The following is a 27,411-nucleotide window of genomic DNA, read 5'->3' as shown; positions in this document are numbered from 1 at the left end:
TTTGTCTATCATGTGTATCAGACCTCCCCTCCCCCTCTCTGTCCATTGTGTTGGCGTGTGCAGCAGCAACCGCGTCCAAGCCGTCGTCCATTTTTGTGCCCCCCCCCTCCCGATGCGTTGTACTTAGCACTCCGTGCTGTCTTTGAGCCCCGCCCCCCTCCCTCCCGATACGTTCCATTCATTGGCTACCACATTCTGATGAGCTCCCCCCCCTCTCCTCCCCCCTTCAACTTGCTTATAAGGGATTACATCTTGAATCATTGCCTCACTTGATGCAGCTAATTCGGCTGTGACGGTCCCACCTGATGACGGAGACTTGTGTTGCCTCCGAAACGTCGTGATTTTTGTTTTATTTTATTTTCATTAATTTTGATGCTTTACCTACGTGACTTTACCGAAAAAACCTAAGAATATTGTATTACTTTGTTCCATTGATTGACACGCGGCGTGACGTCACGGCTCTCGAACTTCGCCGCATGACGTCACGCGCGCGTGTCGAAACCGCCGCGATGACGTCACGCGCGCCGCTTCTCTTCACACGTGGGGAGGCGAGCATGGCGACGCACGGCAAACATGCGGACGAGGCGAACGCGCCGGAGCCGAAGCCGAAGCCCGCGGCGACGAGGAAGGTGAGAGAGGAGCCGCGCCGAGACTCCCGCAGCTCCGCACGCCGCACGCGAGCCGAACGCTGCTCGCTGCTTAAATCGGCGCCGCGGTGCCGCTTGAAACCGCAGTGAGGCCTGGCTGGGTCGCCGCGTCCCGGCCTCGGCTAGCTGCTTTGGCCAGGGAGCGCGAGGGGGGTACGGCGGAGTTGTGCTAGGCCAGGACGGTGGTGTGAGGGCCGCACGGCCTAACCGGAGCCCGTAGCGTTCGTGTATGGCACAGTAGTCATTAGTAACAATTATATGGGGGTTTCTTTTTATTTAAAGCTTCATTGAGATGATTGCTTGATGTTTGGCCCTTTAAAAAAAGAAGCATGTGTTTGGAAAGAAACTGGCGTGCCTGGAGAGACGCACAGAGGAGAGAATACTCACGTTTGCAATACTGTACAGATCGCCTGATTGATACCGTATTCATATTCTTTGGGTCTTTCGGTAAAGTCACGTAAAAATAACAAAGTTATAAAAATTAAAATGAAGTAAATAAAAAAATATCACGACGTTTGGATCGCAACATAAGCAATCGTCATTAGGAGATTTTTTTTTAAAAAGGCAAGATTGATACCGTATTCTCCAGAGCAGTGCTTTATAAATGTGTGATATTACATCATATACGAAGGTCATTAGTTAATACTCAAGCATGGTTCTGTCAATATAAAATAACTACGGTAACATTTAAATTCATCTGATAGCCTAGAACGATGTAAAATACCAATGAAGTTTCCAAAAAGTAATCTAGATTTGATGACGGGCACTTGTGTTGCGCCCGAAACGTGATTTAATTTATTTTTTACCTACGTGACTTTTACCGAAAGAAACAAAGTATGGTTTCCAAAGAGTAACCCGCGAGCGCGAACAAATTTCTCCACGTATGCAGAGCAGCGGTTGATTTTTCTTATTCGCTTGCAGTTGCGAGCGAGTTAGGATACCTCGCAAAATGGACAGTTAGTTGAGATATTGATGTTCACTATTCATAGATGTCTTTCTTAGAACCAAAATTCAACAAGGGGTGCAGTATCCAAACAAGGTTTAGAACCGCTACGCCATAGCATAATGTTTACCCTTTTCCCTATATGTTAAAGTAGTGCCTCTTATGATCTCGTGTGTGTGTGTGTGCGCGTATGGCCAATTTTGTATAACGTTACGTAAGACTAGGGTAATGTTAACTAGTATGGCTAGGGCTCTAAACTAAACACTTTTTTTCCAGGTAAGACCCACTGAGCTATATAGCTATGTTTAAGAAGCGAACTGGCCACGCATAATAGCTCAACGAAGTGGCTTATCACGTGGATATGTATAGCAACCAAATACTTTAAACACATGTTGCTGGGTTACGTTCTGGTACAGTTAACCTTTTTCCCCAGTTGTAAAGTGTGGCCTATTCATCACTATTTATGCACATTTAACGGTGCATATGCAGTGTGGCACCACACCCAGCAAATGGACTTCATGTGTTCTTCTCATGTCTTCTGTTTGCCGAATGAATACATGAAAAGGTAGCACTCATGACACACCAAGTGCTTGCCACAAACGAATCACAATACCTTGCAGATCTCATCAAGGATCATAAACCATCACGCCAGTCATCCTGTCAGCGGTTTTTGGCTAATCGTCAAACAAAGACGATCACTGCGTTGTCGCTTTGAGATGCGCTTCTGCGGCCGTCTGTAATGCTCTTTTTTACGATATTGGGAAGCCACTGGAGCTATGCATTTTAAAATCCAGATTGAAAAATAATTTATTTAGATCTGCTTTTTGTGTTTAGATTTTTGTCCTTCCCCCGCGCCTCTGATGAGCACAGTTGGCTACGTACGCTGTGAAAGTTCAACATACATATGTACATGTTTCCCACTTTGTAGAAGAAACCAGCCAAGCGGTACTGGGAGCCTGAAAAATTTGAAGATGTGAAGATCAACAAGACTCCTCTACAACAGAGCGAGGGAGAGAAGCCCGAGAGACGGAAGGTTGAAAATATAGTGAAGCAACATCGGTTTTCGCAATCCGCCAAGGTGAGAAGCAGCAGGGTGGTCAATAAGGGCGCTTCAGTTACACAATGAATGTTTGTTTAAAAGCAGGTGAGAAACACTTTGGCCTCTTGTGTAAGGAAGGCCTTGGTTGGAGATGGTAAAAAAAATCAAGGTACGAAAAACATTTTGCTGCATAAAAAAAAAATACAAATAATAAAAATACTGCGTATACTAAACATCTAAAACATTCTAGATTTGAAGCTTTCGTGACTGCAATGATTCATATTCTTAGGTTTTTTCGGTAAAGTCACGTAGGTAAAAACATTAAAAAGTAAAATAAAAATAAAAATCACGACGTTTCGGAGGCAACACAAGCTTCCGTCTTCAGGTGGTACCGTCACAGCCACGACAGCTCTCATTTACTTGATACAGCTGTCGTGGCTGTGACGGTACCACCTGAAGACGGAAGCTTGTGTTGCCTCCGAAACGTCGTGATTTTTATTTTATTTTACTTTTTAATGTTTTTACCTACGTGACTTTACCGAAAAAACCTAAGAATATCTAAAACATTGTGCCAGACAAAAAAAACCCAAAGATGCCCAAGAACGGTGTTCAAATAATTGTAATAAGAGTTAAAATGTGTACCCATATGTTGGAGTAGATTTGAATTGCTTCCTGTAGGTGCCTGCATTTGTTTCCAAAACATTCACTTTTCTGATTTCTCAATTTTGTGTTCTCTCATTGATGAAAAGTACAATAGCATCTCCCATTAATCTTACTTATACAGCAGCTACAACAACAACCGCACTTTGCCACTATGTGGCGGTAACGTTTCCAGGCTAGGTGGAACTTGAGGCCACGTGAAAGCTTGCTGGCAGGTCATGGGATAAGCCCAAGTTGCATGGGTTGACTCACTGAAATGATTGGCAGATGCACCACCTGTGCGAACCTTCTGTGTTTTAACCGCCTGGTGCTCTCGTTGTTAGCGTCGCTCCTCTGCCCTCCGCTGTGTGTAGCAGTCACCCACATAAAAACCCACATTTGTATACAATGCGAGCCTTATTGCACAGCAGGCAAGTGTACACGAATAGCAGTGTTCCTCGTTAGCTGTGTGTTTACAAGAGCGTCGATTCGCTTAAAACCTGATTATCTCGTGAACTGATCGCACCTGATGTGACCTTATCCTAACCGACTGCAGCTTGTTTACGTGAACTAATATAAAGGCCTTCTTCACTTTGGTTAGGAACTCCTGTTCTGAGTCTGTGCCTGTTTAAATCACCTCCAGGCGCCTCGTGTTTTTCCACAGCTCGACATTAGTTAAGAGTAAGCTTCAACAGAATTCTTAAAATTTCGTTAGAGGTGCTGTGGCAGGGCACTGTGGCAGAGTGCATTACTCGCACTCTGAAGGTTGACAATTTAATTCCTGGTCGGCGGTCGGCCCAGTCCATTATCCCTCCAAGTTTGATAAAAAATGTATTCCAATTTTAGAAAAGTGATTGTCTGATGGAGAGAGACTGGTCTTTGGTATGGCGGCACGGAATTTACACCACTGGCTCATTGCCAATAACAGAGATAAATGCCGCCCCATATTTGTTTGTCCAGGGAGACGCTTTGCCTTTATGACCTCAAGTGTGTGGGGAACGGTGGTTATTGCACTGGACTAGAAATCCAGTAACCTGAGTTGTATTCCTGGCCATTGCTAATATGAGCTGGAAGTGATATCGGAACTAGTCATGGCTCTTCGTTAGGTCGACTCAGCCTGAAGTAAGCACCTGGTGCGCTGTGTAAACATTAGCACTGGAGAGACAAAGGGGTTGAAGGGTGGTGTTGGCCGCACCACCCCCTCGCGTGCTGTGTTGGCTTGAAAATGCTGCAACAGTCTGTGGAAGGCTATATGGGAATATTTGTTTTTTGTGTATTTCTTAAAACCAGTCCACAATCCGAGAATCCTGGGTTCACTTTCACTTGTTTTGAATTACCTCGTATCTCGTGGAGATGCATACTCCTAACTCGGCCGTAATCTGGCTCCATTTGAACTTTTAACCCCTCCCGCACAGACATCCCATGTACATTTTTGTACATTCACGAGTAGAGAACCTGTTGCTCTGCAATAGAAAATAAGAGACAGCTGACATGTTCATACTCGTATCACATTCGTGTACTCGCAAGCACTCACAAGTAATCTGCTTTATTATTTTCTAAAATGCCAAGCTAATATGTATTATGAGTTGTTTTTTTCTTCTTTAGGACTTAAATAATATCCTGGCGAAATAATTGCGTTACTAGGAGCACAACATTTAAAAGTTAGAGAAATTGTGAATAAACCATGTCTGTCTTCTGTGTTCATTCCTCCCACCTCTTCGTTGTCACTATCGAATATGTCTTCCGACTTCCGCCCAATTCAATGTTTAATTGTTACATGGGAAAAGACTCGTTTAGCCAGTTACCCAGATGGTTTGTGTGGCAACAGCCCACAGCCACTAACAATAAAGTTATTGTTGAGGTGGAGGAGCCCAGCCAGCAGCTAGCCAGGAAACTCAGGAATAGATTATTTTTTATAATAGTATAATATTTAAATTAATAAAACGCCCTTAAACATTCGTTCTCAGGCCGCTAAGTATGATGGTTGTGGGTGGTGCAGGTAGTGCTGAGATTAGTGCACTGTGCTGTGAACATGGTGACCTGAGTTTGGTTCCGGCCATGGCACACTCCAGTGATGATTGATCTATGAACCAGTTCTGGGGCCGCCTGTATCAACCCTCTTTGACCAGCGTGGTGAAGTTGGATCAAATCCCAAAGGTCTGAAGCAATTGGTTGAGATAGTATTGTGAATAATGTGTTTTATATAGTCATGATTCAGATTGCAATGTACTAACACGACCCCTTGGTGTGACCCCACCGCCTTTGTCTTCCTTCTCATCTTCCAGTCAAAGGACGTGTTCTTTGGTCCCGCGCCTCTGCCAGAGGCGAGAGTGAAGCGGTACCAGCGTGGAGAGAAGTTTCAACTGGTGCGTGTACCCAGTGTGTGCGTGCATCGTGTGTTCTGCTCCTGTGTGACGCGGGCTGTGTGCGTGTGTTGCATGTTGTGCTCCTGTTGTGACGCAGACTGTGTGTGTGCATCATGTGTTGTGCTCCTCTGTAATGCAGACTGTGTTTTTATATCGAGTGTTATGTGCCACGCATCGTTTGCTTTGGCAGTGGACTAGATACGTATGTGTGTGTGGCACGTGAACTCACGGCGTGTCTAACACGGGCGGTGTGGCGCAGAAAGGACGGCAGCCCGGGGCGTTGCGAGAGTTGGTGACGCGCGCTGCCAAGAATGCAGAGCTCGCGAGCCAGCAGACGGCACGGTGTGACCTGCTGTTGCCTGAAACGCAAGGGTGAGGACCCTGCAGCATCGCACTCTGAACCGGAGAGACTGCTGTGACAAGCACGCATGCACAAACACTCACACAGAAAGTCCAAGATCTTGGCAATAGATATAGGGGAGGCCTGGGTCCAATACATAAGAAACTAGCTACTGGTGGTGTTTTCAACAAACAAACAGTTGTCACACGCTACTGATGTTAGCCATGACCGGGTGAAGAAATCACGTAGCAAGTGATGTTATCATTGGCTGGGAATCAAACTCCTGTATAAACTGCTGTTATTTACTGGGCATCGAACTCAGGTGGCCAGGGAATTTGAACATTGCTCTCACTAACAAATTAAAGTAAGGCAGTTTCGATTCCAGAATGTTACCTTATTTCTTCCGTGTGTTTATGGAAGGCCAGTGAATGTGGGGTGCAATGATGTCCTTCATAATATAGTTTTTTTTTGGGTTAGATCGCGTAAATGTAAATGTGTCGTTAAACCCGCCAACACTTGCCACAGCCAATTTGTAAGGTTTGTCCTGTAAACAGAACATGCCAGTATTTACAACTAGCATCAGCAGGCAGACAGCCAGATTTGTGGAGAAATCCTGTTTCGTTCCTTAATGATGTCCTAGTGGACATCTGTGAAAAAGAGTCGTACCTTGTCAGATTCCTCCAGGATAAATAAAGATGCAATGATGTCCACAGGTTCATAGAGCCGGACGAGGGCGAGGAGACGTCGTACGTCACACAGAGGGACATCCAGGAGGCGGTGGACATCACCAGTGCCAGCAAGGTACTGAGTTGCGTGTGTGCGCATGCATGCGCTTGTGTTCACATAGTGGGGAGCGGTGGTGCAGCAGATAGCACGCTTGACTATGAACCCTCTGATCCGAGTTTAACACGTAGGGTTTCGCGACCAATATTACTCATAAAGGTTTTTGGGTTATATCGCGTAAGTATAAATGTGTCGTAACCCTACACCACCTGACACAGCCAATTAGTAAGGGATTTGTTACGTTAACAAAACGCCAAATAGTTACTATTTCAGCCCACCGATGTGTTGGAGAGTAAATCCACAACATTTACAATTTGACTATGATGTTTCGCTGGTAATTACATCCAGCATCATCGGGCGATTTGCCAAGACGAGTGACGGTTATCTAAACCGGTCCTAGTCTCCCCAAGGTTGACTCGGCCACAAATGAGTACCTGGTTTGGTTTGCAATCATTGCCACTGGGGAGAAAAAGGCGGCCGGGCGTGGTGCTGGCCACCCACCCCCTCGTGCGCCGTGCCGGCCTTCATCGGTTTTCGCTAACACCTCTTGCCCCAACAGTCTATTAAGGCTACAAAGGGGATCTTTGTTCTGTTCTATGTGCATTTAAGTGCGTGTGGGTGTACGCGTGTCTGTGTGTCCTGCTGCTCTCCCCTTCACAGAGTTTTGAATTGGACCTGAACCAGTTCGGGCCCTATCGAGTGGATTACACAGCCACTGGCCGGTATGCCTCCGCTTCTCTTTCCTGCGCATGAGGTTTGGTGGATGGCCAGAATGTTGTGAAACTCCCTTCCCGTGGGCTTCGAGGTGGTACCCTACCCTGGCTTCGCAGGAGGGAGGCGGTCCAGCAATATGGGAACGAGCATCATCTGTCCCTTCTATATATGGGATAGTGTTGCCCCCTTGCATGCGTGGGTTTTCGCCGATATGTATAAATGCTGATTATTTGGATGAACATCTGAATATATAGAGTATCGAAGAGCTTGGACAATTGTTGGCACCAGCTCACCGCCTGGTGGCCTTCCAGCTTGTCTGTGGTTCCTCAGCGAATGTGATGTGCAATTGCGTGAATGACACAATGTAAAAATAAACATTCACTCACAGGCACCCCCGTGTAAAGATAATTGCACTTCAGTTATTGTAATAGGGATTAAAAGGTGGTGATCAGTCGGATATGTGTAGAATGGAGGGGGTGGACAGGTTATTGAGACGGGCATTAGGGTGGCACTCAGACGCCCGTGACCAGGGGGAGGAGAAGACCTAAAACCAGACGAAGGCGGTGATGAGACTGTATTCGTAGACCTTGGAGGTCAAGTTGTGAGCACGCTGCTGTTACCCCTACGCTCCCGCATCTATGATCCCCGCCTTCACCAACCCGCACTGGCTCACTTTGTAAAGTATGGTTAAATAACCCCCACAACAGTGGGTTTACAAAACAGCTGTACATACTCTTTGGATACCAAAAAGTATGGATCCCTGCAGTCACGAAAACTTCAAATCTAGATTGAACAGCTGTACGTGTCACTGAGTGTATTAGAATTTTCAAGTCATTTGTTGCTCAAAAGAGCATTGAGGCAGTGATCATCTCCTGTTTATAGCCCTGAGCCTGTGGTGGAAATTCCACATTCCTGTGATGGGGGTGAGTTTCCCCATGGAATAACCACTGTTAACTTCCACACAAAGTGGTATTAGTTTTATTAACCTCAGAGGGATGATGGGCTGAGTCAACTCCTAACCATATTTTGAACTCACCACCTCCTGATAGTGAGCCGCTCGTTACCGCTGGTTTAGAATATTTTATTCTGTATTGTAACATTTTATCGTGATGTCTTGTGTTGTTTTGTAATGCATTATGTTGTATTGTAAACTTTTGCATTGAATTGTACGTTGTAAAAACACTTATTTTATGGTAAATTGTATGGTGATTTGTATTGAATTATAACGTGTTGTATGGAAATGCAACCTATGGTATTGCAATCTACCAAATTGCAACACTGTATTGTAATGGATACAATCATAACCTATTGTATTAATTTGCAACATTATAACGTATTGTACGATATTGTATTGTGCTGTATTATAACGTATTGTGCTACAATGTACTGTAACGTATTGTACTGTATTACATTGTATTGTAATGTATTGTATTGTAACGTATTGTACTGTAACGTATTGAACTTTATTGTAACTGTGTTGCTCTGTTGTCCAGGCACCTGCTGCTGGGCGGTACACGGGGCCACGTGGCTGCGTTTGACTGGGTCACCAAGTCCCTGATGTGCGAGATGAACGTCATGGAGACGGTCAAGGACATCAAGTACGTTCACTCGCACGCCCAAACAAAGACGAAGTTCCCCCCTGTAGCCTTCAACAGACTCGTTGGGCAAGTGCTGCTAGCGAGCACCTATGAAGGCCGCTGGCATAGCACACGATTGGAGTGGGTGGCCAACACCATGCCCGGCTGCTTGTGTCTCCCCAGTGGTGATGTTTTACACACAGCACTGGATACACATTTAAGGCTGAGTCAGACCTAATTGACCTAGGGACCAGATATTCGCCACTTTTATTGATCCTGAGCAGGATTTAAACTCGGGTTGCCAGGTTGGTATCACAGCGCGCTGGCCACTACACTACCATTCATATTTAGTTCATCACCGTTAAGATTTCATGCCAATTTTCAGCTATACCCTCCACCACCTGACAGAGCCAATGAAACAAAGTGTCACGTGGGAATGTGCCAATTTATTTTATTTGTCAGCAACCGGTTATGTTGAAAAATAAACTAAATGGTAAAAAAAGAAGTAATATTTAAAAATACTTTAAAAAAACGCTTTAATGAAATGTACCGTATGAGTAATGGCGGAACTCCACGACTCCAGGAAGTGGCCCCGAAGCTTGCCATAACGTAAGGCACCGTGGTGATTTACAGCCAACGTTAGTTGAGCGTGGACAATTAGACGCAAGCCGAAACATGTAATTTTTTTTTAATGATAGAATATAGTATTGTCACCAGTATGACATACATATACCAAGTTTGCAGTCGATACAACATTGGGAAGTGGGTTGAAATTGAGTTGCAAGATTTGAGGATACGACAACAGACAGGGTGAGTTAAATATAAGCATGTAATTTACATATTTTTGTTCTATTTTTCAACATAATCATTCTTTTATGAAAAACTCAATCAATTGTCACATTTTGCCCACATGGCAGCTCAAGTTGTGTGGCTCTTGTCAGGTGGTGAAGGGTTGACAGCTCTCATTTGAGATTATTATACCTGCCCAGTCTTAACCCATAAAAGAAACTGATTCTCACTCAAGTTTGATTGCATCTTTCTCTCACACCTGTGCTCATGTGCGTCACTTGCGTAAAGTTTCCTGTTGTCTCGCTGTGCTCTTTCCTGGTCACATAAAGGCCACTGAACTGGGTGTACATATTAACAAGCGATTGTTTTGATTTAGGTGCCAATAAAGGAGTGGTGATGGTGGCATGTCAGGATCAAATATAACTCTGCCGCCGTTATTAAACGCGCAATAATTTTAGAGCTAAATCTAACATGCACACCGGTGAATGCTGGGTTGTCTGCCATACTCTCTATACATTCACACACACATTGAAATGAAATCACCTTTTAGGATTGGAAAAAAAAACAGATGGGCAGCATCGGCAGTGGGGAAACATCAGTCGCAAATTATATCAGCAGCAGTCGCGGGCCTCCCCTCGGTCAACTCAGTCTGAAATGAATACCCGGCGCAAACATGTAAACATCACCACTGTGAAAATAAAGAGGCCTTGGGCTGGCCACACCACTCCCTTCCTGTACCATCATTAATAGTTTATTGCGAGCAGCACCTGGGTGATGATCGTGCTAATGTTGTTTTCCTTAAGAGGTGCTCGCTAACAGCACCTTCCCTACGTTCGCTCCGGATCACCAGGTGATGATCGTGCTGTTGTTGTGACTGCGTCGGAGTGCAGGTGGCTGCACACGGAGTCGATGTTCGCCGTGGCTCAGCTGCACTGGGTGTATGTGTACGACTCGCAGGGCATCGAGCTGCACTGCCTCAAGCGCTTCCACAACATCACCCGCATGGAGTTCCTGCCCTACCACTTCCTGCTGGCCACCGCGGTAGCACGCCATCTCATGCCGCACTGTGCCACGCCACACCACATCGCGCCAAATCACAGCATGCCACGCCGATCCATACCATGCCAAGTTGTATGATGCCCAAGGCACGGCGTGCTAGGCCATGCCATGCCGCATTCCACCACACTATGCCATGCCAGGCCACGCCACACTAATCACGTTACAAATTACACCAAACCACGCCTAGCCATACAACATCACATCACGCGAGGCCATGCTAGCCACCGTTAATCCACGCAAGCACCCAAACATCACTACGCATTGTCACCTGTTCCACCTCCCATTTGCATGCAACTAAAGAATATGATCTTTTATGAAAACGCCTGTGGCCCGACACGCAAAGCAATGGCTGACCCTGATAAAGCTGTTGTACTTCTCGACGTGGTCGCTCGAAGTTGTAGCTTGACACTCTAAGCTTAATAACCCACCGACCCAAGCCGCTCTTGCCCTTGACGCTCTCCTGGTCTCTTGGGAGTTCTCGCCTGGTGAAGCAAATAAACTAGACTTGACCTTGCACGGTGTGTGGGTATCTTGTTGAACGCAATATTGATTGAATAATAATAATCCCAATGGAGTAATTTGCAGGTAATAAAAAAAAAATCCATATTTTAAGTTTATGCCACAAATCGCTCAACACAGCAGCAATAATCGCCCTCTACTGGCAGACGAATGCCCGTTTGCAGGCCAGTCACCTTGTGCCCACATGGAAAGCTGCCACTGAGGGGGTGCTCTTTCAAATTCAGATGAGATGTGATGGCGAGTGCCCTGAGATGCCCTGGTATATGGGGCACCATGTAAAAAACTAAAAATTACCATTCATGCGACTTTGCATGCCTTGTCGGCCTTCATTGGTGCTTGCTAACAGCACTTTACCATTTTAACTTGGGATGTTTGTCATTTCGTTGTGTGGTGTGTGTTGAGCAGAGCTCTACGGGGTACTTACAGTACCTGGACGTGAGCATCGGGAAGGAGATCTCGACGATCAACACCAAAGGGGGCAGCCTCCAGGCCATGTGCACGAACCCATCCAATGCCATCGTGAACCTGGGTCACCACAATGGTGCAGCCACACGCTCACAAACCACACCGTACGCTCACCGCATACCTCCCACGCTCACCAGCACACCACGTGCTCACCACCACACCGCACGCTCACCAGCACACCACTTGATCACCACACACCACACGGGCACTACCACACCACAAGGGGTCACCAGCACACCGCACTCACCCTCACCACACACGACATGGGCACTACCACACCACACGCTCAACACCACACCGTACTCTTAGCACCACACTGCACGCTCAACACCACACCACACTCACCAGGACACCGCACACTGCCGATAAGTACCATGGAAGTAAAAAGCAGCCCGGAGTTTGCCTTATTAAACAAATGCAGCGGGAAAACACTGGTCCAGAAACCGAATAGGCGCATGGCTCTAAACGTTCCATTATTCTGGCATTGGTCAAGACCATTCCCTCTTTTTTAAACCATTAAGTGGTGCAGAGCAGAAGATAGTGCAACAAAATCATTGTTGTACAGTCCTATGCTCCCAATATCTTCACTCACCACCTTCAACCTGCGTGGTGAGGTCTGGTCAAATAACCCCCATGACCTGCACGGCATGGACATGTCCTCATCCAGCAGTGGAATGGCATGAGGGCCATACATGTTTACATGTCTTCTGACGACGTGTATTGCTTTCAAATTACGGTTACAAACTTGGAACACGCTGCCCAGATTTCCTTAGAATATACAGAGGCGTGGCATATCGCACACTCAAGCGGAAACGCAGCCACCACCGTCGCCACCAACAGTTGCCCAAGCTCTGCGATTCTACATCGGGATGTTTGGCCAAGTCCCCTCCATTGGGGCGAGGCGCGTGAGGGGCATGTGCCGTGTCTCCACGGGGCCCCCTGCCTCCCGTATGCTGACGGGGCTGTTGCCGGTGTGGTCGCAGGCTACGTGACCATGTGGACCCCCACGATGAAGGAGCCGCTCGTCAAGATGATGTGCCACCGTGGAGCCGTGCGCTCCATCGCCGTGGAACGCACCGGCACGTACGTATGCACGCACGCTCGCAAACACAAAGATCCCCAAAATAGCCTTAGCGGACTGTTGGGGCGAGTGCTGTTAGCGAGCAGCACCTATGAAGGCTGGCATGGCACATGAGGGGGTGGCTGGCCAGTACCACGCCCGGCCGCCGTTGTTTCCCCGGAGGTGATATTTATACACCACACCAGGTACTCATTTGAGGCTGAGTCGACCTAGAGGAGGCCTAGGACCCATTCAGATAATCGTCACTGGTGTTGGTGGTTGTGAGCGGGAATCGAACTCTGCCTGCCGGGTTCGTAGTGCAGCACGCTAACCGCTGCACCACCACTCCCCACATCGCTCCCCCATCTCCGATTAGCAAGGTTGGCTACGTACAGTGCGAAAGAAGTTCAACATACATATATCGCTCAGTTTAGAAAAGGTACCCACCCCCCTCCCTGCGCCGTTCCCAGGTACATGGCGACGTCGGGGCTGGACCACAAGCTGCGAGTGTGGGACGTGCGCACTTTCAGGCCTCTGCATTCGTACGTCCTCAGCTCGGGCGCCTCTAACCTGGACTTCAGCCACCGCTCACTGCTGGCCGCCACCTGCGGCAACGTTGTACAGGTGCGCGTGCGTCCATTCCTGTTCGCCCCCTCCGCCCGTGTGCACGTGTGCTTGTGCATGGGTATAAGTGTGGAAGTGTGTGTGCAAGTTTGCATGCAGTGACCTCCTGCCAGTGGGCATTCGACACTTCACGTGGCCTTAAAGTGCACATAGCCTGGCACAAGCGCCATGGTGACATCACCGCCACTTAGTGGAAAATGACGGTTGCTGTTGCAGTGGGGAGCAAGTGTCGCGGTTAGCGCGCTATGCTTTGAACCCGGCGACCCGAGTTCGATTCCTGCTCGCGGCCAACGCCAGTGACAATTATCTGAATCGGTCCTGGGCCTCCCCTAGGTTGATTCAGCCTCAAATCAGTACCTTGTGCAGTATCTAAACATCGCCACTGGATAGGCAAAGACGGCCAGGCATGGTTCTGGCCACATCACCCAGTCATGTGCCGTGCCGGCCTTCATCGGTGCTCACTAATAGCACTTGCCCCAACAGTCTGTTAAGGCTAGACGGGGGATCTTTGTCTTTGTGCGTGAAGTAGTGGTTTTGTGGTTAACGCACTGTGCTATTAGCCCGAAGGCCTCAGTTGGATTACGAGCAGTGGCTTGCACGAGTGGTGAATGATCTGAACCGATCTTATCACAAGGGGGCAATAGATGCTTTGTGAAGGAACCCGTTGACAGCACACTGGTGCTGTCAATGATGCTTGGTGCAGTCCACTTTCATCTCCTTAATTGTTTGCGTCTGTGTCTGAGCAGCTGTATTTGGGTTGAGTGGTGGTGCAGTGGTTAGCGCGCTGTGCTGCAAACCTAATAGCCAATGTTAGCAAAGATCAATGACGAACATCTGAACTGGACCTGGGACACCCATAGGTTGACTGAGCCTTGAATTAGTACTTGATGCAGTGTATAAATAACAGGACTAGGGAGACAAAGGCAGCCGGGAGCGGTGCTCTGCCACACCCCCCGCCCCCTCGTTGTGTGCATTGCCGGCCTAAATAGGTGCTCACAGCACTTGCCCCAACGGTCTGTGTCGGCTGTACGGGGGATCTCTTTGCAGGTCTACAAGGACACGCACCTTGGTGTGGGCCGGCCCTACCTGACGCACGTCTCTCCTCACCACGCTCACTCGCTGAAGTTTTGCCCCTACGAAGACGTACTTGGTCTCGGCCATGGGAATGGCTTCACGAGCCTCCTGGTGCCCGGTAGGTTTCCCGGTCATCCAGAGTCACCTTAAGTTAATGGTAACAAGGTGTTGTCGGGGCGGGTTCATGAATCTGACCCCCGATGACTGAGCAGGTGCTTGTGGTGCAGCCCTAGGCCTAGGTTACAGTGCAATACATTGTTGTACTATGCTACAGCATCTCTGCTCCCCATCTTCACCGGCCCCCTCTGAAGTATTGTGTATGTGCATACACGCATGTCTATGTGTGGGGGATCGCTGGAGTAAAGTGCATATGTTGATCCTCTTTCACACCGTACGTAGCCAACCGTACTAATCGGAGGTGGGTTAGTGCACGGCATTGTAAATCCGTACCTGTCAGGTTCAGTGCTAGTCCATGGGCCAGACCTTAATTCGTCACCACTTAAGGTAGCAAAACTCTTGTCGCACAGATTGATTTATTTGGCTGATATGGCTGAATTATATGTTGACCCATTTATTTCAAATGGTTCCCACAAAATTCACTATTATTAGTCGCGTAGAAATTGGATCTTCAAAAGTTACGTCACCTCTGGTGGTACCGACAAGAGCAATATCTGGTCTGGGCTCAAAGGCTATACCTGGCGACGCACATCGCCAGTGGCCTGTGGCTGCCCTAGGTCATCTCAGCCTTAAATGAGCACCCGGCGTGGTGTTTCCTCATCATTATTCGCACTCGGGAGACGCGATTGGCCGTGTGTTCGTCAAGCCAGCCTCCGTCACTCCTCTCCGGCCTTAATGGGTGCCCGCTGATGGTAATTGTGTTTGCGTGCGGCGTGCAGGAGCGGGTGAGCCCAACTTCGACGCGATGGAGGCCAATCCTCTGCGCAGCAAGAAACAGAGGCAAGAGTGGGAGGTGAAGGCTCTGCTGGAGAAGGTAAAGCACGCACGCACACACGCTCAGGGTACGCAGTCTGAGGCTTGTGTGTAAGAGTCACCTGGAGCGGTTAGTCTGCCAGTCGGGGTCAATGGTTGGTGCTGTGTGAAATGCCAATTGATTAACTCGTGGAAGATAAATTTCGATTCAAAGCTTTCGTGACTGCAGGGATTCATCTTCTTGATTCTTTCGGTAAAGTCACATAGAAGGGAAATAATAAAATAATAAAAATAAGATATTTTACCCCAACTCCGGCACACTACTCTTGTGAACGCTGTCACGGGATCTTTAATGTCCACTGCGAAACAAACAGCACGTGCAGTTTTTTCGATTTCGAGCTTTCGTGACTGCAGGGATTCATCTTCTTGGTTCTTTCGGTAAAGTCACGTAGAAGGGAAATAATCAAATGATAAAAATAAAACATAATAAAATAAAATTCTCACGACATTTCGGCCACAACACAAGCAGCCGTCCTCAGGTGAAGAACAGAGCTGTCTGAAAAATAGCGACGCTGTTTTTCAGACGTGAGAATTTTATTTTATTATGTTTTATTTTTATTATTTTATTATTTCCCTTCTACATGACTTTACCGAAAGAACCAAGAAGAGCACGTGCAGTGTTGTTACAGTTAATACCCTCACAGTAATAATTGGGCGGTCGCTCCAAGTGACAAACATGCTACCGCTGGGCCGTGTCTCTGCCCCACAACAGGAGCTAAATGCCAATGTCGAGGTCTGCTTGCCACGAGAGGGCTTCAGGACAGAGTTTGCGTACTTTTTCTATTCCTTCACTGAAGAAGTGCAACAGCCAATGGGGTGGTGGCGATGTCTTCATGGCAATTGGGCCAAGTTTAGTGCACTTTAAAGCCACGCGAAGTTGGCAAAGCCTCGCTGGCACAAGGTCACGGGACAGATCCAGATGTTGCGTGTTAAACGGTATCACTAGCAGATGCATCACCTGCATTCCCCACCATGCCAACTCGCCGTGTTTTTGTCACCCGGCGCTCTTGCTCATTTTTGTAAGCGTCGGGTGGCTAAACACACAAGCGTGTGTATACGTACAACAACAACAACAACCGCCATTCGCCACTAAGTGGCGGTGACGTACATACACATATGCACACACACACACCTGCACAAACACATGTACGCGTATAAAACGCAGACGACACACACCTCTGCACACTGCGTGGGGAGCGGCGGTACGGCGGTTTTGCACACAGAGCTCGCCGAGGTTGACTTATCCTTAAATAAGCACCTCGCACAGATGGTAGTGAACATAAAAGTAAACTACTCATACTATATTTTATTTTACCAGGTAAGGCCCACTGAGATATAGAGGTGTTTTTTTCACAAGTGACCTGGTCACAAATGATAGCTCAACGAAGTGGCTTATCGCGTGGAAATTTATAGCAGTAGCCAAATACAGTATGGAGAGAAAAATCTACGCGACCACAGTGATAACATAAAAACTCCAAATAGACAGGCGTCAGGATCGGGATCGAACTCACGACCTCCTGTATACCAGGCGAGATAGTTAACATCTCACCACTGTGGTGCCACCAAATCAGCGCTGGGAAGACAAAGGTTGTGGGCCAGCTGGGCCTGGTTCTGTCCACACCGCTGCTCAGGCAGTGAGCGAATCTCGCCCCTCGTGAAGGAGGAAGTGTCGCGTTGGCAGATGGTGGTGCTGAGGAGCGCGATGATTTCTCCGGGAAGGATGCGATAGCGCTGTTCCTGTTTGCGGGCCGTGCTCGACAGGATTATTGTTGGCGCTGCATGTGCTCCAGGGGCCGTCCGCTAATCGCGCCTGTTCAAGGGACTCGGAGATTTCAACAAAACCGCCGGCGAGCAGGAAGCGCAGTGTCCCGTTAGAGTGGCTGGTTTCACTTTATCAGCGTTGTTGTTTTTGTTGAGCTCTCCAGCTCGTCCGCGGCGCGCGACATGCATTGGGTGAGGCAGGCACAATGGGCGCGTTGCTCCGAGTCAACAGGGCCAGACTCTGCAGCAGCTTTACGTTGAACTTTCCGAAAGCTTTGTCAATGGCGGTGATGAGGGATGGCTTTCTCGCAGCAGAGTGGTGCACCACTTGTGCCTCGCAGCAAGCAGGGCCTGGGTTTGATTGTCAACTCTGGCGCCTTTCTTTGTGAAGTGTGTGTTCTTTACTCCCGTTCTGCAATGGGTTTCCTCCACGCTCCAGTTTCCTCCCATAGCTCAAGAAAACAAGCGCAATGTAAATGCTATTGGCCAAACATTCCAATACCTGAAAACGACTGGATTGGGATGAGACACACACGCGCACACCAGTAGCATTGCCCCCTATTGCGAAAATTTGGCAGGACCCTCCTAAAGAGACTATTGAGACTCAATGATGCTTTCCTGGGTAAATCTGCATTATAATAATATGTATGTTGAACATGTTTCACACCGTACGTAACCAACCGTGCTAATCAGAGATGTGGGGGCTAATTGGAAGTGCGGTGTCAGTTGGAAAGAGGGATGTGGAGGGGTTTTACAGCAGTTTTTAAGATTCGATAGTGATTCTGTCGAACATGCGGAGGGAGGTTGTGAAGAGAGGTCAACAGGCGGATTGCACTCGCAGGCCAAGTATTTTTTAATGGACCGCACAAATCACTCAGAAGAGCAGAGGCCATCTTGAGCGTTAGGGCCTGAGTGAAGCAGGCGTGACCCCTGCGGAGAGAGCGAGTCTAAGCAACGAGAGAAGAGACATACAACCTCTGAATGCATGGGATGCTAGCAACTCTGCGCCAGGATCATTTAAGCAATTCGGATGTTTGGAATAGAACGTAGCGGTGAAAGTACCATATACTTAATCAGCGAGTGAAGATTGTGATGGGTGGGACTCGTGCGCAGGATAGAGGAGGGAAAGTTACTCACGCAGGCTCTTTGAGTGGCGTCCAGAGTTCGCTAGATTCTCACCGTCGCCACCAGATGGTGACCCTGAGACCGTGATAGCAGGCCTCGGTTGAATCTCGATTGCGATACGGACGTAAAGGAAGCGATGGCGAGGTGTGGTGGTGACGTTTGCCCTGAAACTTCTGAGTTCATCTCCGTCTCGCACCGAAGAATCCGTAATGTACTCGCAAGAACGTGGCTGTTTTGGCGCGCATGTGGGGATATGCGAGCACTGCCGGGCTATGAATCCGCCAACCCAGAATCGAGTTCCCCGGCCCTGCGCAACACTTTCAATTGGTGTCCAGCCCTGGCAGCGACGAGCCCGAAGTAGACTTGCCATGAAATGGGTACTTGTTGCTTTGTGTCAACTTGCTTACCGGGGAAACGAATGCCCTATTAAGTTGTGCAGTTAGAGAGTGTGACCTTTGGAAAACATATAAACGTATTTTATGCACGAACATGTACCCTTGTTAAAATCACTTATTCTTATTATGATGACTGTGACTCTCATGTTTTCTGAGGTTACTTTATACATCCCATGTCAGTCTGTAACTGGGCATGACTCCATAAAGAGAGCGAATTGCATCTGTGTCACCTGTGCAATGGACCGCCGCTCTTAAAGGCACGTCGGCTGAAAGACGATGCTATTTATCAATGCATGAAACACATTTTTTTGGAAAGTTTTCTATGACATAGAATTATTATTACTATTGTTGTGGTCCCGAGCAGTGAGGTGTTGGCACAGTGGTGAGCACAGTGCACTGTCAATCCGGCCACGTGAGTTTAATTCCCAGCCACAGCTAACATCAGTGGTGAGTGATATTTAAGCCGGGCCCAGGACCACCCCCTTCGCCAGCCTGCACTAACAAGTGTGGCGAAGAATGTTCAAACAACCTTCATTCGTGACCAACATGGCACGAAACTTTAAACTAAAACCTCTAAACTTTTAATTTATCAGGTAAGGCCCACTGAGCTATGTAGATTTTTCAGAAGCGACCTGTCCACAAGAAATAGCTCAACTAAGTAGTTTATCACGTGGAAATGTATAGTAGCAGCCAAATACTCTAAACGCGTGATGTTGATTCTGAATGTGGAGGGAAAAACCGGAGGACCCGGCGAAAAATCTACGTGACCACAGGGAGAGAGAAATGCAAACTCCAAATATACAGGCATCTGGGTCAAGATCAAACCCACGACCTCTTGCATACCAGGCGAGGTAGTTAACACTCGCCACTGCAGCGCCGGTCGCCATCCAGCAGTGGCTTGACACAAGGGGCTGCAAACTTAACGAAGCTATTTTCGGTGACTGCTGCTGACATTTCACTGCGCGACGCGGTGACGACAGCCACGTTCCATCGCTCCACAGCAAGCCCGAGTGAGGTCGCGATAACGTTCGAAGGCACTCTCTGCAAACAGAGATGTTTTGACGGGCTAGGCGCTAGCTCTATCTGCGTCGTAAGAGCTGCGCTGACCGCAACTACGTGATCCCCTTCGCTTATCACACTTGCGCCCCCCCCCCCGCCGGCGGCCCATTTGAAGGGCGGGGGGGGGATTGCGTCCCGCCTTATCGGCGGCGTACTTTTCCGTTGGCGCGAAAGTCCCCGCTCCGGCCGAAGCTGGGCACGTCTCCCCGCCCCGCGGCCACCCGACACCCGACCGCGTTTGCTGCATGCAGCGAGCTGATTTTTCAGAAGTGACCTGGTCACAAATGATAGCGCAACGAAATGGCTTATTGTGTGGAAATTTATCGTAGGCAAATACTCTAAACACATGTTTCTAAATGCGGAGGGGAAAACCGGAGGACTCGGATAAAAATCCACATGATGATTGGGGAGACCATGCAAACTCCAGGGTTTGGATCGAACCCACGACCACATGTATACCAGGCAAGGTAGTTAACATCTTGCTATTGTGGCGCCCCACGGAATATTAATGGTAGGATAGGATAAGCAACTTGTAGGTTGTTGAATAGAACGTGGCAGGAAGAATAGGTTGCAATGGGTAGGGAGCAAGGGAATACCTACGTAGATGATGGTGGTGATGAGGCATCCGAGTGATACTGGAAGGACACGCAACAGTCCATCTAGCTCCTGCGCAATGTGAGAGGGCAACGGCTTGCAGAGACCTTCATCTATCAGTGGATAGATCATGGCTGACGATGATCTATCATGCTGTACCGCCGAGAGTCTGTGTGTACACGTGGTAGGAAGTGACTTCGTTTTTGCTGTTATTGGTAACTCGAGAACCGTTGTATTTATATTTTAAAGAGAAGCACAGGCGCATTGGTAGAAGCCTGCGCACATGCGTGCGGCATGTGTGCATGTGCACGTGGCTTGACTGAGTGAGCTGTCCCAATGGGCCAGAGGCTGACTGCACTGAACATCCGTTTTCCCTTCACACTGCCAACTGTCCCCCCTTCAAGTCCTGGCCTAAGACCTCCCTCTCCTCCTCTGCTCAAGACCGTTTCAATCTGTCTCTCCCAAGTGTCAACCCACCCACATTTGTCCACCCAACGGTGTAAATGGCTACAATGCAGCGAGTCGATTTGCAGGACGTGCGCGGTGGGGTAAAGTGTGGGTACTCGCCACCTCTTCCAACACGTTTGGTCAATGTGGAAGATTAGACCAAATACCCTCAGAGTTCACTCGTGGATGCCCTTCCTCCAGCGGTGGTGTGAACAAGCAATTGCAGGCATGCACCTTTGGCGTATTCTTTTGTTTAAAAGACAAAAGAATGGAGTATTCCACCCCAGGTGTTTTATACAACCGTCCACTACGTATACTTAGCTTTGCTTTACCCCTCACCACTCAGAGATTCTCCAGACTTACCCCTCACCACACCGGGTGTCTCCAGTCATACCCCTCACCACCCTGAGATTCTCCAAGGCTTGCCCCTCACCACCCTGAGATTCTCCCAGTTCTACCCCTCGCCACTGGGATTTTCCAGGCTTGTCCCTGACCCCACCGGGTGTCTCCGGTCCTTCCACTCACCACACGGGGATGTCGATGTTTGCCTGTCCCCCCGAGCATTGCTCCCCATAGATGTGTGTGTGTATGTTAAACTTTTTTCGTACCCTGTATGTATCCAACTGTGCAAATCGGTTGTGTTTTGTCTGCCAAGTGCAGCTTCAGCTATTCCCCACGTATGTGCAGTGAATGTATGTGCTGTGCAGATTCAGCCGAGTGCAAATTCAGCCGTTCCCCCTGTATGCATGTATGTATGCTGAACCTCGTTCGCACAGTACATAGCCAACCTTGCTAATTGGTTTGCGTTTGGCATGCCGAGTGCAGATTCAGCCAGAGCTCATCACGCTGGACCCGGCCATGCTGAGCAAGGTGGACACGGCTTCCTTCGAAACGAAGTACGCGGAGAGAGTGCAGCGGCTGGTGAGTGCACAACACACCACAACACACCACAACACAACAACATGCCACAACACACCACAACACAACACAACATGCCACAATATACCACAACACACCACAACACAACAATATGCCACAACACGACACATGACGATGTGTTCATGCATTTGTTTATGTTTTTGAACGTTGGGGTCTGTACAGGCCTTGTAAACAAGTGTTGTCCCACAGAATTTGTTTATGCACGCAAACTCTCTGGCCTGTTTTCGGTGAGAGCACTCCATAATTCACAATGGGGCCCCTTTTGTTCAATGCCAAAATAGAAACAATATAGAACCTATACATCGGTCCGAAAAGGCCCTAAAACCAATGGACAATCAAAAATGTTTATTGTCCATGGATAATCGGACTTTGTGTGCAATTCTAATTTATTTCCATGATCCTCCTGCCACGCAGTGGTGGCCACGCACGTGACCTGTAATCTAGCGCTGTGAAGGCGGCAAGGGTTGGTGGATCACACACAAATTTACACCGTTGGAACCTCCTTTGCCAGTAGCAAAATATGACAATTGGTTTATTACCCTTTTATCTGGCAACAAAACTGACATCTTTTTTTTTTACAAGGAGTCATGTTTGCATTGACCATTATCTACAGTCGGAATGAAAACAAAAACACAAATCTGATAATGTATGCACTGTCCTTGAAATTGATTGGTCCACACCCGACACAACTTTTCTTAGAGCCTAGTCTCACATGGTGTTGGAGCAGATGACGCCAAAAGGCGCACAACTCAAAGACAATGCACTATCAGAGTATGGAACTTGGGGAGTTGTGCGCCTTTTGGCGTCATCTGGTCCAACACCATGTGAGACTAGGCTCTAAGAAAAGTTGTCTCGGGTGTGGACCAATCAATTTCAAGGACAGTGCATACATTATCAGAGTTATGTTTTTTGTTTGCATTCCCGACCGCAGGTATTGTGGTCAATGCAAACATGACTCCTCGTAAAAAAGGTGTCAGTTTTGTTGCCAGATAAAAGGGTAAAAAAACAATTATCACACGCAAATTGTTTGATGGTAGCACCGACTCACCGCCTGGCTGCTACCTGCCAAGCTTGGCTGTTGTTTGTCAACGACTGTGAGACGGCGCCATATAGAGAACTAAACTTAACCGTCAAACATCACGGTGGTGCACTATGACGTCTGACATTTGCAATTGGATGCGCATATCGGCTTGTGACAAAATCGTTCGGAACGCGCTTCGATATCATCAAGGTCCCGACTGCTATGCAGGTTTGAGTAGTGCTGGGATGGGTGACCACCATGCATAACAGGTGTTATGTTCTGTGAGGCTACGGGCTGGGCAGTGGAGGGCAGCACAGCAAACTCCGTTGTTGTCCAGTAGAACCCCTCTCAACGACGATAATTGGTTCCACGAAACCGGTCGTTAAGTGATTTGGTCGTTAAGCGAGTCTAGGAAATGCACGCTAAAGGCTTAATTCGTTCCGATAGCATTAAGAGTTACCCTTTTTCACTCAAAAAACTTTACTTTGTGATATTTAAACAATGTATATTAATACATAAAAATACTAACAACATTATAAACACATATTAAAAGAAACATGGTTAATCAATGCGTTCATTATTATTTACTGTCCCTACAACAGCCCGTTGTTAACAGGGGAATGGTCTGTAAGCGAACACATTGGGCTCTATGGAGACCTGTCGTTAAGCGATTAGTCGTTAGCAGGGGGTGGTCATTAAGAGGGGTTCGACTGTTCTCTCGCATCTACCACCACTAATCCCACGCTGACCAGCGTATTGTGACCAAGCACTTCATGGGGAAGGCACTCATCCAGCAGTGGATTGACACGAGGGCTGTACGCGCACTTGACTCAACACACGTGTTAATCTACCCGTGGCCCGTGCGCATCGTGAGCGAAGGGTTCGTCAAATGTGGTCCTGATTTGCCGCTCGTTTAACCGAGCCTAAAATTAGAAGCCCAGTGCATTGAAAAGGTGGTCAACAATGGGGGAGACAAAGGTGGTTGCAGAGCAGCCCTGGTCACAATTTCCCATTGTATGCCCTTGTCGGTCTTGAATAGGTGCTCGCTGACAGGACTAGCTATAACAGGATGTGCGAGTTAAATAAGTGTCTATTGATCGGTTAAAAAGAATGGTCGTGTTTTTTTCGTTTGGCTTGATGTCTTCAACTCTATAAATATTTGCAGCGGCGTGATAATATACCCTGTGAAGGCCGTCGGTTGTATTTCTATGTTTATAACATTGCGTGCAGATTTGCTGTGTTTCTTTTGTGTGTGTGCGCGATGCGGGCACCGGTAGTGGGTAGTGTAGCAGTTAGCGTGCTGCGCTATGAACCCGGCGACCCAAGTTTGATTCCCGCTCACAGCCAACACCAGTGATGATTATCTGAACTGGTCCTAGCCCTCCCCCCCCCGTAGGTCGACTCAGCCTCAGATCAGTATCTAGTTGGTGTGTAAACATTACCACCAGATGTGGTGCTGGTTACCCACCCTCTAGTCTGCTGTGCCGGCTTTCATAAGTGCTCGATTACAGCACTTGCCCCAAATGGGGATCTTTGTCTTTGTGCTGTATGAATGTGCTGTGTATGTTTTATGTATGTGTATTTGTGTGTGCTTTTGTTTCCATGGGGGTGTGTTCTGTGTGTTTGTGTGCGTATTGGGTGTTTGTGTGCATTGTATATCAGTGTTACATGTTTGTCTTTTCTGTGTTTGTAAGTTGCTTGTGTGTACATATTTGTTGTATGTTTTTGTGTGGTAAATGGTCGTGTAGTGATTGGCACACTACGCTACGAACCCGGCGACGCTAGTTCAATTCCCACTCATGACCAATAACACATTCCTGCGGAGGGAGCTGGTAGGAACGTTGGGTTGCTCGGTCAATGGCCAGGGTCAACGGCGGCGTGGTGTATTCCGCAAATATGTCCGACTGTGAGGGCGGACACAAGCCGCATGAGTAGGTTAAACGTTGATTTTACAAGGGCACCACGGGGTGACCAGCCCCTCCCCACCCAGCCCCACCCCTCCCACCCCCAACCCAGCCCCTCCCCACCCAGCCCCACCCAGCCCCACCCAGCCCCACCCCTCCCATTTTTGGATGCACGCGGGTGGACGGACACAATAATCCCCTGTGGGCTGGTGGAACCAGGAGGTTTCCTACCATTAACAATCTGCTAATGTTTGAACTGGGCCTGGGCTTACCCTAGGTCGACTTGGCCTCAAATGAGTTACTGATGCGGTGTGTAAACCCACTGGGGAGACAGGCGGACGGGTGTGGTGCTGGCCACCCACCCCCTCGTGTGCTGTGCGAGCCTTCAAGGTGCTCGCTAACAGCACTTGCCCCAACAGTCTGTCAAGGCTATACAGGGGATCTTTGTCTTTGTGTGCTCACCAACAATGAGCAGAGCAACGGGGCAGCCAGTCGTCTCAGTCAGTCAATCCATGGCACCTGGGTCTATTCCGTGACCTGCCAGCGGGCCTTCACGTGGCCTCAAAGCGCACCTAGCATGGCACATGAGCCGCGGTGACGTCAACGCCACTTAGTGGTGAATGGCGGTTGTTGTTGCGTGCTCACCTGGCCCCGTGTGCTTATCTGTGCAGGGTTTCGACCCAAAAGCTCCCACGAAGTTTGAGCCGAGGTTCCGCACCAAGGGCCGCAGCTCCACCGCCAACCGCGAGCTTCGGAAACGCATCGTGGCAGGGACACAGAAACGGGTAACGATCACACAGCCTCACTCAGCCACGCACCTCCTCACCGAGTAACTCACAGCCTCACCCAGCCACTCACAGCCTCACTCTGTCACTCACACCTTCACCGAGTCACTCACACTCTCACCCAGCCACTCACTCACCCAGCTACTAACAGCCTCGCCCAGCCACTCACTCCTTCACCCAGTCACTCACAGTCACTCAGTCACTCACACTCACCCAGCCACTCACACCCTCACCCAGTGACTCAGTCACTCACTCTCACCCAGCCACTCACTCGCCCAGCTACTAACAGCCTTGCCCAGCCACTCACTTCCTCACCCAGTCACTCAGTCACTCACAGTCACCCAGCTACCCACAAAATGACGCACTCGCAACTTCACTGAGCCACTCACACTCTCACCCAGCCACTCACTCCTCCAGACAGCAACCCTCACTTAGACACTCACACTCATTCAGCAACTCACTCACCCAACCCACTCAATCACACTCACGCTCGCGGCTCTGATAACGTGTGTTCCCTTGGAAATAATTGCCGTGTGTGCGTTGCTGCGTTCACACACTGTAACTCTAGCCTTTGCTTATTTATTTAAAAATTTTGTTTGAACGCTGCCCCTTAGGAGACGATCAAGGCTTCTATGGAAGAAAAGCAGAAAAAACAGAAAGAGAAGATACAAAGCAACGAGACGGAGGCCAAGGGGGGGGCCCTGCAGAGATTCAAAAAATAAACACGCGCGCACGCGCGCACACGTATATAATACACAGAGGCATACACACGTGTATATATGCAGACAATCTCGCATGCACATACACCGCATCACACGCAAATATGTAGACAGCCACGCACATATCCACGCATATACTTGCATACACTCGCATACACAGACAAACGTGTATGTGCAAAACCAAGACAAATAAAAAAAATACACCATTTACCTTTTACAAACTGTTGTGGAAAATGTTGTTAGCGGGTGCCGACTAAGGCCGTTGTTGCGTGGTGTGGCCAGTCCCGCACCCCCACCGCTTTTTTTTCTACTCGGTGCTAATGTTTACACAATACAGCAGGTACTCGTGTTTGATGCCACCTCGGGGAGGCTTAGGACCAAATCAGACATTTGCCACTGATGTTGACCGTGGCTAGGAATTGTAAACGGGTCGCCAGGGTTCGTAGGGTAATGTGCTAACCACTGTTGCACAAACACATATGTGTATGCATGCATCCATACACAAGTGGTATCGTATCCTGTTTCCTACACTTACACAGTGTGTGTGCAAATGTCTCAAAGACGCTTGACAAATTACACGGCAATAATCGCGCCTTGTGCCACACAGGGACGGCTGTCACTGGGGGGTGCCCTTTCAAATGTATTGAGATGAGATGTGATGCAAAGTGCTCTGAGACGCCCTGATGTATAGGTGGCCGCGGTATCAAAAACATCACACACTTAACACGCACACCACCCTTGCACTGCGCGTGCACACCATATGTGCATGTTTGGCGTCCCGTGGTCTACGCGTGCGTACACACGTGGAGCGGGTAGTGTAGCAGGTAGCTTACTGCACTATGAACCCAACGACCCGAATTAGTCCCGCTCACGGCTGATACCATTGGTGAATATTTGAACCGGTCCTGAGCCGCCAACCCTAGGTCGACTTTAAAGATCTCCACTTGGGAGAGAAAGGCGACCGGCCATGGTTTTTGGCCACCCACCACCTCGTGTGCCATGCCGGCCTTCATCTGTGCTCACAGCACTTGCCC

At 48.5% G+C, this 27,411-nt stretch overlaps 1 protein-coding gene across 1 annotated transcript; it reads left to right on the top strand.

Annotated features, from left to right (window-relative positions):
• The first annotated feature begins 494 nt into the window (after positions 1-494).
• Positions 495-26,598, top strand: WDR46 (WD repeat domain 46). Its single transcript, XM_078595672.1, has 16 exons — positions 495-629; positions 2,519-2,668; positions 5,554-5,634; positions 5,894-6,006; positions 6,688-6,775; positions 7,418-7,479; positions 8,965-9,069; positions 10,728-10,878; positions 11,821-11,956; positions 12,864-12,963; positions 13,411-13,564; positions 14,612-14,756; positions 15,535-15,629; positions 21,835-21,930; positions 25,545-25,658; positions 26,273-26,598. Exons 1-16 carry the CDS (start codon positions 510-512, stop codon positions 26,378-26,380), a joined length of 1,818 nt encoding a protein of 605 aa, XP_078451798.1. The 5' UTR covers positions 495-509; the 3' UTR covers positions 26,381-26,598.
• The last annotated feature ends 813 nt before the right edge of the window (positions 26,599-27,411 follow it).

The sequence above is a fragment of the Lampetra planeri genome, chromosome 6, assembly GCF_965212315.1.
Source record: "Lampetra planeri chromosome 6, kcLamPlan1.2.h2, whole genome shotgun sequence".
NCBI lineage: Eukaryota > Metazoa > Chordata > Hyperoartia > Petromyzontiformes > Petromyzontidae > Lampetra > Lampetra planeri.
This window is presented reverse-complemented; position numbering and strand designations above follow the sequence as displayed.

Coding starts and splice junctions, on each gene's coding strand:
- WDR46 (XM_078595672.1), top strand. CDS start 510: ATGACGTCACGCGCGCCGCTTCTCTTCACACGTGGGGAGGCGAGCATG. Junction 11,957..12,863: donor GAACCTGGGTCACCACAATG/GTGCAGCCACAC, acceptor GTGTGGTCGCAG/GCTACGTGACCATGTGGACC. Junction 14,757..15,534: donor CACGAGCCTCCTGGTGCCCG/GTAGGTTTCCCG, acceptor TGCGGCGTGCAG/GAGCGGGTGAGCCCAACTTC.